Source organism: Sinohyriopsis cumingii, chromosome 14 (genome assembly GCF_028554795.1).
Source record: "Sinohyriopsis cumingii isolate HCF-2022 chromosome 14, ASM2855479v2, whole genome shotgun sequence".
In the NCBI taxonomy this organism is placed as follows: Eukaryota; Metazoa; Mollusca; class Bivalvia; order Unionida; family Unionidae; genus Sinohyriopsis; species Sinohyriopsis cumingii.
The window spans coordinates 77,126,876-77,143,704 of NC_142974.1; the positions used below are offsets into that span (position 1 = coordinate 77,126,876).

Below are 16,829 nucleotides of genomic sequence, written 5' to 3' on the forward strand. Positions count from 1 at the left end.
TACAGTTTGTATGACTAATATCTCACTCTTTGTATGACTAATATCTCGCACTTTGCATGACTAATATCTCACAATTAGTATGACTAATATCTCACTTTGTATGACTAATATCGCACAATTTGTATGACTAATATCTCACTTTGTAGGACTAATATCTCACAATTTATATGACAAATATCTCACTTTGTATGACTAATTCCTCACAATTTGTGTGACTAATATCTCACACTTTGTATGACTATTATCTCACAATTTGTATGACTAATATCTCACTTTGTATGACTAATTCCTCACACTTTGTATGACTAATATCTCACAAGTTGTATGACTAATATCTCTGTCTTTGAACACCAAGTGAAACATTAAGTAATAAAGCGCCATCCGGAAAATTAATTTTAATTCCTTTTTTTATTGCTTTGTCCCAGAGTAAAACAACTTTTATTTGGTTGGCATGGCAGCCAGCGTTAATTTTGTAATACCTATATGGTAACTATTTTCATTTATTGTATATTCAAGACGGACAACAATATATCGGTTGACTAATCCTCATTTAATGTTTTCTGCACTAATGTACGCAATTATTGGAACTACCAAGGAATTGACTATATAGGTCTTTTTCGATTTGGAAAAGTGTGCACGCTATAGATTGCATGCGATTCTTATCGTGTTTATGGTTGTTTTACTTGCTTACAAATTCAAATGTAGGACAATATATATTGATCCAATTATATTTCTTTGCTTCCTAAATATTCGACGTGTCGATTTAAAATATATAGTACAAAGCAACAAAGTGGCAGGTTTAAATTCGTGTCCAACATTAGAACCGAAGAAATATATCCGAATATAGGACTTTAACTCGAAAGTAAATACTCAGTCACATTTTATTATATTCCATTTTGGTCTAGTGGTTAGAGCGTCCGCCTCGGATGCGGGAGGTCGCGGGTTAGAACCCAGGACGACTTATGTCAAAGACTTATAAAAATGGTACGAGCATCTGCCTCGCTAGGGGCTCAGCATTTAAAGATTAGTCTTTGGACTGGTTGTCCTGGTGTCAGGATAATGTGACTGGATGAGACATCGTATTACACGTCTGTGGCATAATGCCCCAGTGCTGTACATCACGATAAACTGCCACACCAGACATCGTAGCGATATGACTGAAAAAGTTTTAAAGCTATGTTAGAAATCCAAATAACACACACACACACACACACACACACACACACACACACATTACATTTTATCTAATTAAGGTATTAATGTTATAAACTACTTAAGCTTAATGCAGAATAATGTGTTGTTTTGAGGTATAGTAACCATTAAAGTGTTCGTGACAGTGGGACATGAGCTACGCAACAAAACCCTTCTCCCTCAGAAGTTCACATCTATTGAATGATGACTACTTGTTCAAATACCTAACAAGTAACATTCAGCGAGGAGTAATCTCCCATGGTTTACCAAAGACCGTGTTTCTAATATTACTCGAAATGGAATGACCCGCTACTAAGGAAACAAGTAAACAAAACCAAAATTCTATACTAGTGATTTTGCTGACTTCAGAATCAGCGGAAGAAGCATGACGGACATATTTGCTTAAACGATACACTTAGGTAAGTTTGTATGTGACATTTTATTTCGATTACCAGTCTCATATCTGATTTCAAGGACAGCCTATACCTTGTGCGTCCATTATTGGACACCATTTAAATGTGTCAGTGTAATGGAGAGGTGATGTGGCGTGAAATATGTGACACACTCTTTTACTTTGCCAGAACAGTTTATTCACAAGTCAGCTTTTTTCATTAGCATGTATGTTTGGTTTTATAAACAAGATGTGGTCTTATGGATATGAATGTACTCCCTTTAGGGGTTTCAGCTTGAGTCCCTTTTTACTTTCATCTACGAAAACTTTACACCAAGCGCGATATTATATTTTGTTTGTTTACTTTGCTACCTTATTTTCCTATCTACGCGCGTGTGCATGCATCGATATATACATTGATCCATCTACTATAATTAATCAAACAATGGACGTTTATAAATACATAGTACAAACGCACGAAAAACACTCATTTCAATACATCCAGACCACAGCATATAGTCTCATTCATTACGTTCGGCACCTAATGTTACATAGTACAAACGCTCGAAAACACTCACATCCATATACATACAGACATACAGTATGTAGTCTCGTTCATTACGTTCAGTACCTAATGCTACGACAAGGGCGTACATGACTTCATGCAAATTAAATGGATAATATATGCTGATTTATGCATAACGTAATGATCGTCAGTTACGTGGGTGAACGAATGGATGCATAGTCTGACGCTTTTATATTTGTTTAAATTTCCAGAGATCGTTTAAGATAAGTGCTTCTAAATCGAACAGGCCTGATAGATTTATAGATAGATAGATAGATAGATGGATGGACGGACGGACGGACGGATGGATGGGGGTTTCAGAATTTCCGAGATTCTAAATTGTGGTACGAAAGAATGTGAATAAAATATAACGTATTGTTTTCTCGTTTGAAAGTTTAAACAAGTACGACGTAAAATTTTGAGAATAGAATTAGCAAAGTATGTTTGACCTTGCCCTTTGTACCACTTGGTTTATTTAGGTAATATATGATTGCAGAAGTGTACATGAGTCGAACAGTCAGTATAAGTGCCATTGCTAGATTACCAATCGTCCGTAAATAAACTTCTGGATTTGTACAAAGGTAAGACTATGATTTATAATTTCTATGAAAAATAATCAGCTACTCGAATAGGGAAAGGTGTTACCATACATGAAGCGCTAGTGCAAAATGAAACCAAAATAATATTATGATATAGGGAGGGGTCTGTGTGTATTGGTGAGAAATCTTGAGGGACTGGTTACTTTTGTTTTTAAAATAAAAATTGACGTTAAAATATATCTTCCTATTACGTTGATATCCTTCCGTCAACTTTTCGACTAAGTAATAATAACAAAAATGTGTTTTGAGACTAACAAGAGACGAAAACGTGCTAAATAGTTCTGGAGTACGCAAGAAGAAACACCCTATCCCCAAATTACGCCACTTCACCTTAAAAGCAACTCACTGTCTTTCCCAGATCTTGCCCCTATCTTCTTGTCCAGAAATAATTTTTGTTCGAAGAAATTAAAATTTTATCTATGTACAGTTTGTCAATACTTCAATATGGTGATGAAACTTATAAAATAAAAACAAGTATACACAGGAGCGTCTGCATTAAAGGTACACACCTTTAGCTGACATGCAATTAGTTATAAGCTTTGGATCTGTTGTTGAATGTAATGAACAAGTCTCGTTGTACTCTTTTCTACATTTTTTTTCAGCTCGACTGCCCAGTAAAAGAATATGTAAATAGAGCTGTATTATCCAGTACTTTACATTAGGTACTATACTTAAACCGGCTATTTTGATTATAGAAGCTATAGACGACATTCCATAATTTTCTAATAAAATGTGTTCCGCTGCGGTTTGGGCTGTATCGCATCGGGTGTCAACTTGCCGAGCAAGCAAACATACTGGTTTGTCTTTGATCCCATTGTGGGTGTACCGCCCTGATGAGAACCAGTATATCAAGTCCCTGCAAAGGGTTTAGTCACTCAGGTGAGGTGTCTCAAAGACTACATTGCGTGTTGGGTGGGGGAAGGGAGCTGAAAGGAGCTTTCGAACAATCACAAAATATGATCAGCTTGCCCTCTCCCTCCGTATTGCCTCCACAGGCCGATGGTATACGCTAAGCTAAGTGGCGAATTCCGCTGATGAGATCACACCTGCTATCATGTACCTGCTCATTGTTGGGTTTGCCAAACAGTTCTGAAATCGAACAGATTGCGATTTTATCTTCCTGTTTGCAACTCAGATCCAAATCTCGCCACAATAGCTTAATATCTGCATGTGTATCATTATTAAAATCAATAGCCATAATAAAGTAGCATCGCTCCGGTAGCCAAAGGGGTAAAAAGCATTTGGCTCAGATGCGGGATGTCGCCTGTTCGAGTCCCAGCCGAGTCATAAGAAAAACTTTAAAAAGTGGTACTAGCATCTGCCCCGGGAGTGAAGGGAGATACTTTAGCCTCAAGGGGACTTTAACATGGAAAAATGTAACATGGGTGGGTCTACAGCGGCTCAAGGGATTGGGACTCTCTAGTGTCAAGGGATTGGGACTGTCTAGGCTCAATATAAGCGATTTAGCCTCAATGAGACTTTAGTGTTAAAATAGGAGGTTGCACCCTAGCAACAAGGGAATTTTAACATGGGTGGGACTATAGAGCGACAAGTGAAAATGAAGCATAGCGACAATGATATGGACTGTATAGCGACAAGGGAAAATGGAACATAGCGACAAGGGATTGGGCCTGTCTAGACTCAACGAGAATTGAACATAGGGATGTAAACATAGGGAATGTAGCTCGACAAGGGATTGGGTCTGTCTAAGCTCAATATAGGCGATATAGCCTCACGTAGACTTCTCTGTTAAAAAAGTGGCCCGGCACTATAGCCTCAAGATTTATATCCTTACGTGGACTTTTATGCTAGAACTGGATCCCGGCACTTTGTGGACAATGGGGTTTTAACATGGGCATATTTGGCCTGTATACGGACGAGGTAAAGTTGGGACTGTATAGGGTCAATAGGAATGGAACAGGTGGGGTGACGTCACGTTACTGGACACTGATAACAATGTCCGCCAGGCTTTATATAAAGTTATATGTCCCGCACCGCCAAGCGTTCCATAAAGTGATATGTCCCGCTCAGCAAAGCATTCTATCAAGTTATATGTCCCGCCCCGCTAAGCGTTATAGCTTTTATATATAGTATTTGGGTCTGTATAGCGACAAAGAAAATGGAAAAGGTGGGGTAACGTCACGATACTGGACATCGGCAACAATGTTGCAAATGGTTGACCTCAATCGGGCAAAACGGGGGCAGCGGACTGTTGTAACTCAATTCTGTCTGGTTCATCTCAATATCTACTCCAGAAACTTCAAAAAGTTCAAAACACAGCCGCCTGGATCATACTTAGAGTACCACGATCAGAGCACACCTCCACGCTGCTCTGTACCCTACACTGGCTATCCATTCGATCCAGAATCAAACACAAAATTTGTTCTCTGTGCTACATTTCACTGTTGGACTCTAGTCCAACATACCTATCTGACCTCACTCATGTGTACACACCAGCAAGGTACTTACGCTCCTCTTCTGACAATCGTATGCTCATTATTCCAAGAACGAAAGCAAAGTCATATGGACAGCGTTCTTTTGCATATCAGGGCCCAGCAACGTGGAATGAATTGCCCACTGAATTTAGACACAAAGACACAGTGATCACATTCAAGAGGGCTCTCAAAACTCACTTATTTCGACAGCAAGAACAAACTTAAAGACCTAATAATGTTTCCTACCTGAAATATTCTCAGCATGTTTTTATTTTTTTTAATGTTTTTCTAATTTCATGTTGTTTTTGTAATAATATTATTATGTTTCTTATCTTATAGGTGTTGTCTAAAGTTGTAAAGCGCCTAGAGCTTTTAAAGATTAGGCGCTATACAAAGTCCTCATTATTATTATTATTATTAGTAGTAGTAGTATTTATGTGTTTTTTTATGCACGCATTCGTTTGTGTTTGTGTGTATATGTGAGCACGTACGTTTGTATGTGTTTTTGTGTTTGTTTCTTCCGTAAACAAAAACTTATCCCTTAACAAAAAAGTGTGCGTATGTGTGCACGCGTACGTTAGTATGTGTTTGTGCGTATTTATTTCCCTTAACAAAAAGCTTATCCCTAAACGACAAAGAATAGTGTTTGTGTCAGTGTGTGTTTGTGAGCATGTGCTTGTTTTCGTGCCTTAGCAAAAAACATATCCCATAACAAAAAGTGTTTGTATGTGTGTTTGTATGTGTTTGTTTGCGTTCGCGTACGTTTATATGTGTGCATGTGTGTTAGTTTTCTTCCCTTAGCAAAAAATATCCCTTAACAAAAATAGTGTTTGTGTGTGTGTTGTTTGTATGTGTTTGCATGCGTTCAAGTACGTTTATATGTGTGTGTATGTGTTTCCTTCCCTCAGCAAAAAACTTAATCACTTAACAAAAAAGTGTGTGTGTGTGTGTTTATATGTGTTCGTGTGCTTTCGCATACGTTTGTCTGTGTGCTTGTTTTCTTCTCTTAGCAAAAAGCGTATCCCTTAACAAAAGAAGTGTGTGTGTGTGTGTTTTTATGTGCTTATGTGCGTGATCGTACGTCGGTATTTGTGTGTGTATGTGTGTTTGTCTTCTTTCCTTAACAAAAAACGTATTCCTTAACAAAAATGTTGGTGTATATGTATGTTTTTGTATACACGCGTTCTTTTGTTTGTATGTATGTATGTATGTATGTATGTATGTATGTATGTTTGTATGTATTACATACGTATGTATGTATGTATGTGTGTGTGTGCGTGCGTGCGTGTATGTATGTATGTATGTGTGTGTGTGTGTGTGTGTGTATCTATGCGTGTATGTATGTATGCACGCGTTCATTTGTGTGTATGTCTTTATGTATGTTTTTTGTATGCACCGGTTCGTTTGTGTGTATGTGTGCATGTATGTTTATGTACGTTTTTTATGCACTGGTTCGTAATGTGTGTATGTGTGGGCGCATACGTTTGTATGTGGGTTTTTTTTTTCCTTAACGAAAAACTTATCCTTTAACAAAAAGTGTGTGTGTATTAGTGTGTGTATGTTCGTATGTCTGTATTTTTGTATGCACATGTTCGTTTGTGTGTGTGTGTGTGTGTGTGTGTGTGTGTGTGTATGTGTTTATGTGTTTGTTTTTCCTCTTAAGAAAATTTTTTTGTCCCTGCTTAACGTGTTTGTTTTGTATGAATGTGGAGTCTTTTGGTCAGGTTATTGTAGGTAATGCTTTGTAGATTTAAAAAATCTCCTTTATAATATATTGATATTAAATAACGTGGATTTTGTTAGTATGAGTGTGTTATTGTGTACAAAAATTTATTTTAGATTAGCACTCTCATCACTATAAAGTGTTTGGTATATGATTCTATGTCTATAAAGTTCTATATCCGGTCTAACGAGGCGTTATAGATTTTTTCCGCTGTACCTGTTTTGCCCAATTCAAGTCAGCCTCTTGCAACATTGTTGCCAATATCCAGTACCTTGGCTTAGCCCACTTGTTCTATTTCCCTTGTCGCTATAAAGACCCAGTATACTATAAATAAAAGCTATAACGCTTGGCGGGGTGCGACAAAGAACCTGATAGAATGCTTGGCAGAGCGGGACATATCACTTTATAGAACTCCTGGCGGCGCGGGACCTATAAGTTTATATAACACATGGCGGAGCGGGAGCGGGACATACAGTTTTATATAACGCCTGGGGGATATTATTGCCAATGTCCATGACGTCACCCCACCTGTTCCATTCCTGTTGTCCCTAGACATACCCAATATTTTTTGTTGTTGTCCCTAGAGAGGCCCAATATTCCCATGTTAAAACTCCATTGTCCCCAAAGTGTCGGTCCTGTATTTCCCATGTTAAAGTCACATTGTTCCCAAAATGCCGGGACCTTATTTTAGCATAGAAGTCTACGTGAGGCTATAAATCTTGAGGTTATAGTGCCGGGCCACTTTTTTTAACATATAAGTCTACGTGAGTCTATATCGCCCATATTGAGCCTAGACAGACCCAATCCCCCTATATTCCATATGTTTACATTCCTTATGTTCAATTCCCGTTGAGTCTAGACAGGACCAATGCCATGTCGCTATCTCTTGTCGCCATCGTACACCCCTTCTATTTTAACACTTAAGTCCCATTGAGGCTAATCGCTTATATTGAGCCCTGGCAGTCCCAATCCCTTGGCACTACAAAGTCCCAATCCCTAGACGCTAGACAGTTCTAGTCCCACTCATGTTAACTTCCCACATTTTAAATTCCCCTTGAAGCTAAAGTACAAACAGCCAAATTTAACAGTAAAGTCCCATTGAGGCTAAACAGTTTATATTGAGCCTAGACAGTCCCAATCCCTTCAGCCGCTATAGTCCCATCCATGTTAAATTACCCCATGTTAAATTCCCCTTGAGGCTAAAGTATAAACACCAAAATTTAACACTCAAGTCCCATCGAGGCTAAAGTGTCCCCCTTCACTACTTGTCTCATTTTGGAGCTCGGCATTATGAGGTTGTTGTTACGACTGGTGTCCGGATAATATGAATAGGTAGGACATGATGCTACATCTGTACGGCATCAGGGCTAAACATCCTTATAAACTGCCACACTACAGACATCGTAGCGTTATTACTGGAAAACTGATAAAACTGCGTTAAAAATCCAAATATCCCTCTCTCTCTCTCTCACACACACACACACACACACACACACACACACACACACGCACACAATATAGCCGCTGTTAGTACTATGTACAATAGTATTATGGCTGTGCATGTGTTAGGGGATCACATTTTAGATTTCACTTTTGTAATGTTGACAGTATATCCACATCAAAGACGACACTGATGTTTATTGTTCTAAACAATGCTATTTGTATTGTGTCATTATTCTTTCTCCCATAAGTTAGTGTATACATTCTTGTTTCCTTCATGCCACTCTAACGTTTATGCTCAATAAATCTGTAATTAGATATTCAATAGTTTCAGAGCCAAATTAATGTAGTCAGCAAATAAAGTATTTTAAATTGTATCATGTAATTTTCATAAGCTAATAATCATATGTGTGCCTTTTTTGCACAAAATCATGTCTCCGTCTGCAAAAATCACCATGACCACAACATTTGAAAACCATTTCTACAGAAACCACGGAGATTAACATGTCGCCATGGATATGATTTAGCTATGTAAGAGTTATTTAAAAAGTAAAAAAGTAAAAAACTTATTTCACACATACGAAATTCTTCTCATTGTACATAAGCGTTATGTTCTGCATATCTGAAACACATTTTACATGTGAAATATTCTTAATATAATTACGGACAAATTATTCTCACTGCATGACACTTATGCTATGTGAATAAAGAATCTCAATATATAAAATAGTATTGTACACACATAAATTAAATATTTGGCCATACAGAAGAAAATCAAATAGTAAAGACGTAAGGAAAGAATTTCATACATGGACAGAAATATATTACATATGTGAAATTAAGAATTTATTCTACAGATGTAATATATCATGCTACTTCAAAAATGTTCACAATTGTGATTCAGTGTACCTAAACACTTGTCCCATTCTTAGAAGTTATTATATAGGCATAACTATGCATGGTTGATTATGGAAATTATTAACCAACGGGTCTCGGTGATCTGGGCCTCTGGTCAAATTATGCGGTTTTCAACTAAATTTACCATTTGTCTTTTAGACTTGCCATTACCGTGACCTCTGACCTCTAAGCCACAGAATGTAACGGTTTTCATCATGATCCGTATTGAAAGACATCCGCTAGGAACTTACTCTCAACAAACTTTATTCTGCAAAACTGGTTTTTCTTTCAGATGCATTGAAAGTGACCATGTACCTTCAGGCTTCAGTAGTTACAGGCTTCCTTAACTCACGTGCAAGCCTATCCCGCATTGGTCAATGTACAATGCACGTGGTCTACATATAAAGTTACTATGCAAAATCGATTTTCTTCTTTCATTTTGGTGACCTTGGCCTTTCATCTGTTCGCCCCCAAATCAATTGAGCTCTGTCTTACCTGATCTAATCCACTAGTTATGAAGTTTGTTTGATCCAGAACTGAATTTTTTTAAACTTTTCCTTTTCAGCTGAAAGTGATGTTAGCTCAGCTGGTATAATAATAATAATAATAATAATGATAATAATAATAATGATAATAATAATAGTAATCAGATGCAAGTCCTACATACTTTATGTTGCAAGATGTTACTAATCGTTTAGACAGCGAAGAAACTGGGCAAAACATAATTGTCTCCAAATACGCATTATTTATATAAATGTTAATTGCAATGACCATGGCAATGTGGTTGATAATTGTGTTAATGATGACGATGATTTCAAGTTAGACAAATGCTTCGTTACTGAATAACTACATAAATATTTTCCTTGAATACTTATCATTAAACTTCAGGTAACATGTACCAACAAGGCACAGAATACGCACGCGCTCTGTCTAAGCGAGTGTCCAGCACCCTAGATGTCCTAGGCTACTCACAGGAAGACAGAAACAGGAGGCTCAGGTGTGTCACTGGGTGGGAGTACTTCTGCAACATAGCAAAAAGCTTTAAACCAGGTAGATTACTAAAGAAATACATGTTTGGAAGTAGAGGAGAGGGATCCACGGGACCAGGACTAAAATCAGATCAAGACATTCTGGGTGAGAGTGAGAGAATAAGGGTAGTCACAGACCTATCTGACTGTCAGCCTGACAAGCTGAACTGCCTCATGGTGTATGATGAATTTACTCACCCCGGATACGTCAAATTACAGATGGTGGATATACTACCGGACGGCACACCAGATCCAAGGGTTAATGTTCAGGATCCGTACTTCAATGTAGACTCGTATGGTAGAACTGTGATATCCAACAAACTTTTTCCTTCGATAAGTCCTGATGAGTTCTCTGGCCCGGCAGTAAGTACTAAAAATAAAATTACAGAGCTATCTCGTGATTATGTAACTGTTCTTAGGTGCGAACGATGGCCTAATGAGGCACGTGAATGGTTTCAACGCCGCCGACTACATGGATGGCCAAAATCACATGATGTACAAAACGCAATTAGAGAGTGTTGTTTTGCTACTGGTGTTGGACACCCACAGAGTGACGCAAAAAATTTTGAATGGAGATTGTCTTTCTCGTTCACTGAAAGAAGACTGATACGGTCCTTTGAGGATACAGAGATGAAAGTATACATATTGTTAAAAATGATCAAGGAAACATACATTAAACCCGTCCTTGGTGATGCCTTTGCAAGTTACAGTTGCAAAGTTTGCATGTTGTGGATGAAAGAAAAAACACCGCCAGAATTGTGGCGCACTGAAAACCTTTTATATTGTCTTACTATGTGTATCAGACAGTTGTGTGAGTGGGTCAATAATGGATATTGTCCGGATTATTTTATCATCACAAACAACATCTATGACAGAAAAATATACGGACCAGCCAAGATCAAATTAAGTAAGATACTGAGGGATCTTGTATCCGAAGATTGTCGAATGGTGTTTGGATTAACATGTTGCAACCTGGGACAACTTCTACAGCAGGATTCCAGCAATTTGGACAGTATACGCAATTCAAAACTTGTCAACAGAAATGTTACTTTAGAGATATTGGTGGACTACCAAATATATATTGAGGAGGCTGCCAAATGCAGAATCGACATGCTTCGCGACATTCCTCAGAATGTCAAGATCCTGACACTCTGCATAAGACAAATATTGCATACTATGCAAGACGTACCACCCACGCTGCGAACAGATGCGTGTCAGCTCTTAATGACTCTATTGTCACGAGTGGGGTTTTATATTGTTTCTGTATGCAAGGAAAATATACATTCTCTATCCCGGGAAGAGGTAGATTATTGCATGGCGCTGGCTAGAAAGTGCATTTCGCGTGGGATTGACAGTGATGCTACCTCAGTGAGATTAAAACTGTGTGGACTTGGAACAATGTTTAGGAATTATATTTTGACAGAGACTAGCCTGCAGTATATCAGTGATCATAAGATGAAATATATTTGCTCGTGTAAAACAACTAAATCGTATACACTAAAGTGTAATATGGCTCTCAACTTAAACAAATTTAAGACAGAAAAAGACAGTACGAAGGATCTGCTGCAGAACCAGACGTCTTTCAGTGTCATCTATCTTCCGTCCGAGATCTCCATTACCCCGCCACCCTTGAGGATGGAGATGTACAGGTCAATTGGCGCACCCCCATCACTGAGAGATGAAGAGAAACACTTCTGGTATGACTGGGCCGTTGTTGATTCCCTTATGTGTCTGCATTTCTTTCAGTACATGAATTTCCTCATGTTAGGAAACGAGAGACTTAAAATGGCTTCCATGGAGAAAATGACGGAGGTAATCAGGACAGAGCCGTATATTCCCAACAGAGAAACGGAACTAAATCTTCTTGGTTACTGCTTCATGAGAGAGTCCCAAGTAAAAAATGCTTTCATTTGCTTCAAGAAATCCCTGACAACCTGTCTACATCACAACGCTGCTAAGTTTCATCTTGGACTTCTGTTTCAAAAGTTCCATATTGCTCGATTAGGACGTTAATGAATTGGAAATAAGATGGCTGACGTTCAATTTATGACTTGCAGGATTATAATGTAAAATATAACATACGTATTAGAGATTAAAACGGTGAAATAATTTAATCAACACTTACCAAGTTGGTGAAATTGACATACTAACAACAATTTGAGGATAAGGAACATGTGTCCATCATAGAAAGGTTTTCTTCACATGACAGGCCCTTGGATGAAACACGCACTTAATACTTGTACAAAGTACTGCCATTTTTCACTGAAAAGAAGCAGAATAAATGTAAAATAAGATTTTTTAATTGGTGGACTAGATTGCTATCCTGTTAAGAGCGTGTCCGAATTTACTATTTTGTGACGAAATCTATAATTTGTATCCAGTTTTGACGGACATTTGTTGCTTTTCTTCCTGGGAAAGGGTCAGGATGCAGGTTGAATATTTTGTATCCAGTTATGACGGACATTTGTTGCTTTTCTTCCTGGGAAGGGGCCAGGATGCGGGTTGAATATTTTGTATCCAGTTATGACGGACATTTGTTGCTTTTCTTCCTGGGGAGGGGTCAGGATGCGGGTTGAATATTTTGTATCCAGTTATGACGGACATTTGTTGCTTTTCTTCCTGGAAGGGGCCAGGATGCGGGTTGAATATTTGTATCCAGTTATGACGGACATTTGTTGCTTTTCTTCCTGGGAAGGGGTCAGGATGCAGGTTGAATCCTTGAATTTGTTGAGAAGATAGACAAATATGAATCAGAATTTTTTTTTAAATTTAACGACGCACTAAATGCATTTTAGAATGTCGATAAATTGACTCAAATGATAATCCTATTTTGTACAGTGAGAAAAGAAACACATTTCATATCAAGAAAGGACTACCGTACTTAATTAAGAAAAGTGATATTCATAAAGTGTACGAAAATATCCCACTTTTAGACTCGAAATGCACATGAAAATGCGATTTCTAAATGGCAACATGTAGACCAACTCCATGACATTCTTGAACTTGTAACCCAGAAAATCCGATTTACTATGCATTCTTTTAGAATCACACAAATAAATACATTATATAAAAGATGGAAATGTGTACCTTAAAACAATACTGCATTTTTTAATCCAAGTTTCCAATTTTGCAATTAGTTGGTTCACACATACAAAATCGTCTGCTACCCTACGTGTCAACTTGCCGCTGGAACATAAATTCTCAAGGAATTCCCTAGAGTATAGTCTGTTTCTAAGTTCTGTAGTAATTTTTTCCCAGCAACAAGACATTGTAAACACATTGCATCCTATTCGATGTTGTTTTTCTTCCACATAATAGCTTTTTTTAAAACTAAAATGTTGAACTTAACTTTTTTTTCAAGATCGGTTTAGTTTGCTTAATATCACTTGCCATTTATTGGCATTTTTACGTTGAATTATGTAAAACTAACTATAAACCAAACCTAATTACTCGATTGAACTGCTAACGGAAACAGTAAAAAGTAATGTATTTCATTTATATAGTCCAATGGATAACATTACATCTTTTCAAAGCTGTGCGCAGAATAGACCGACATATCAGCAAAACATGGGGGTATTATCTCCTGTGTCCAAAATGAGTATTATTTTGAACAGAATATTCTGCTGACAATTGCTTCTCTTCAAATGGTGAGCATTGCATTATTTTATTTTCATCAATCTTCGAATTCGGTATGCGTTTTGCTTCATTATTGGAGACGGAAACCTTAGGTGAACACAAATGCCTGACAGCATTATGTGTGTGTGTGTGTGTGTGTGTGTGTGTGTGTGTGTGTGTTAATAACCTTGTAGTTAATACATCCCTCAGTCATGACCTGTGCATGATAAAGCTCCAAACAGTCTGCCAGTTTTATCAAATGCATCCGTATGATATCGAGGCTCACCAATCCTTCCTGTACTGGAACAGGTCACCGAACTCACGAAACACGAGGCGTGCGGCGAGCGCACGAATTCTGTGCTACAGGAGCCTCAAAGGAGTGGGTTGTCATCTGAGTCCAGTGGATAATAATTATATATATCTACTGGGTGACTATCTGATTTTAAAGCATTGGAGAGGCTAAATCAGAGTCATGCAAGAGGGTCATCTACGTCATGTTACACAAAATTCAAGCGAGACACTGTTGTATAGTTGTTGGTGTGATATTAAATATTAAGCTTTCGTTTATTTCTTGAGCTGAATAATTATATTTTGTAAAAAAATGTGACCTCTTGACTAACGTGGCGAAGATTTTGCTTGATTTTTAGAGTTTCGTGACTAGAACGATAATATTTAGTTCACAGATTTGTCCAATTTATATTTTTTATAAATATGTTATTTGTTGAAACAAGTAAAAGATGTAAACAGTTATTACAGCAAAGTAGCTGCTATAATTCATATGTACGAGTGTTTTAACTTTTAAAATTATCCATAGACCATTGTTTGTAACTACAACACTACAGCAATATAACAAGAATCATAAAAGTGGACATTATGTTTGCTGCAATTTTAAATTATACATGTATCATTTAAAATACCCTGAAACCTGCATTTAGGTTATTACTTTACTTATTCATGTTATTACCACATTGATGTTATTGTCATACTTATTCATGTTATTACCACATTGATGTTATTATCATACTTATTCATATTATTAGCATATTGATGTTATTGTGTCATACGCATTATTGTTATCGCCATCCATATTCATGTTATTACTTTTATTATTTATGTTATTACCATATTATTAATGTTATTCCAATAATGATGTTATTACAGTCCCTATATTACCGCTACGGTGGCCTAGTGGTTAGAGCGTCCGCCTCCGATGCGGGAGGTTGCGGGTTCGAATTCCGGCCGAGTCATACCAAAGATAACAGCTGCCTCGCTGGGCGCTCAGCATTAGGAGGGTAGTGTTAGGACTGTTCGTGCTGATGTCAGAATAATGTGACTGGGTGGGAGATCATGCTACGTGTCTGCGGCATGATGCCCCAGTGCTAGACATCACTATAAACTGCCATACTGCAGATATCGTAGCGATATGACTGAAAAATTGTTAGAACTACTATAAAAATCGAAATTACACACACACACACACACACATACACACACACCATTCATGATATTTCTATCAACTGGAAGATAGTCTTCATACGTTAGTCAACAGTTTCATCATCAAAAATATTAATATATTGCGAGATAACGTTTGTTATGTCTGTAGATATTATAATTGTATAAAGTGAAAGTTTTTAATACAGAACTTTGTTTTGTTTAGAAGGGAGTTAAATTTTATTGTATAGCCCGTCTCTTTTATCATCAACTGTGGGGTTAGTAGATGAGTGTATGCCTGTCCTTCAAAATGGAGACAGGGTGGTTTTATGCACGTTATGCCTTTAGCCCAGAGACGAAATGGGTATTAATGGCAAAATGACACCGTACTAGATGAGTAGACCTACAGTCTTTACAACCATGTCAACCTTCTATTTGTTCGTATTTAATAGTTGTAATGGGTGCCCTCACATAAGGCAATGGAAGTGCCCCACCTGTCTCCGGATTTCACTTCTAACCATATATTGGCCTACATCAGTAATACTTAAACGCTGACCACTACATCTTTGTCCATGCCCGAAAATAATTCTGCGTGCGCCTTAATATTTTTTTTTTTTTTTTTTTTTTTTTTTTGCACACAAGAAGAAAGGGGCGAGCCATAATTTTTTTCTCCGTGTAATAATGTTTCAGTTATTGTAGTGTGCTGAAAAATGCTCATTTTGAAACATGGTGTTTACTTTTTCCAAAAATTCTCTCTCTCTCTCTCTCTCTCTCTCTCTCTCTCTCAGACACACACATGCTACTTCGGTGTGTTTTATGTACATATATTTACTGTACCAGACAAACCAAATGTGGCTTTTCAGCTAAATGGCTATCAAACTAGCATTTCAAAGCCAACACGTCTAAGATGCGAACCAACACGTCTAAGATGCGAACTGACGCAAACGGGCATGTCAGTTAGCAGGCAGACAAACTACATATCCCGCCTAAGTTTTCTTTATCCCAATTACGCAACAAATGCTGGCTAGATACAATATTTAAGGAAAGAATTCATGATCAATTTTATAAAGATGGGGATCATCCATTACTAACTCGACAAAATCTGTTACATGTAGTATTTTTCAGACGAAATTAAAAAAGAAAAAGGATTGGTTCAAAGTCCTGTTAAAATATATAAGCCAAAAAAAATAACAGTTCGAAACATGTAATCACTGTTTACCTATAAAGAAGGAAAGATGGGGAAATTTGCCTATATATGAATGATTGTGTACGCTTTGCATGCAAACCATGAATCCCATTTTCTCTTTGCATGTAGCTATGTCAGAAAACAAAGAAAGCATATACTACCCTAACACATCCATACCAGACCAAATGTACCAAATTTTAAAGAATTATTGTGTTCTGACAAACTTTGTGTTTTAAGAAATCTATCGGAAATGGTTGATATTATTTTATAAAAATTTCGTTAATGTCAATTCATCTTTGCTCGATGTGTTTATTGTTCTGTTTTCATG

General features: G+C 37.4%; 1 protein-coding gene across 1 annotated transcript; it reads left to right on the plus strand.

The window, feature by feature from the left end:
* Positions 1 to 1,526: 1,526 nt before the first annotated feature.
* Positions 1,527 to 16,230, plus strand: LOC149784192 (uncharacterized). The gene is made up of 2 exons (XM_089932264.1): positions 1,527 to 1,610; positions 10,130 to 16,230. Exon 2 carries the CDS (start codon positions 10,135 to 10,137, stop codon positions 12,280 to 12,282), a length of 2,148 nt encoding a protein of 715 aa, XP_089788390.1. The 5' UTR covers positions 1,527 to 1,610; positions 10,130 to 10,134; the 3' UTR covers positions 12,283 to 16,230.
* Positions 16,231 to 16,829: the final 599 nt, after the last annotated feature.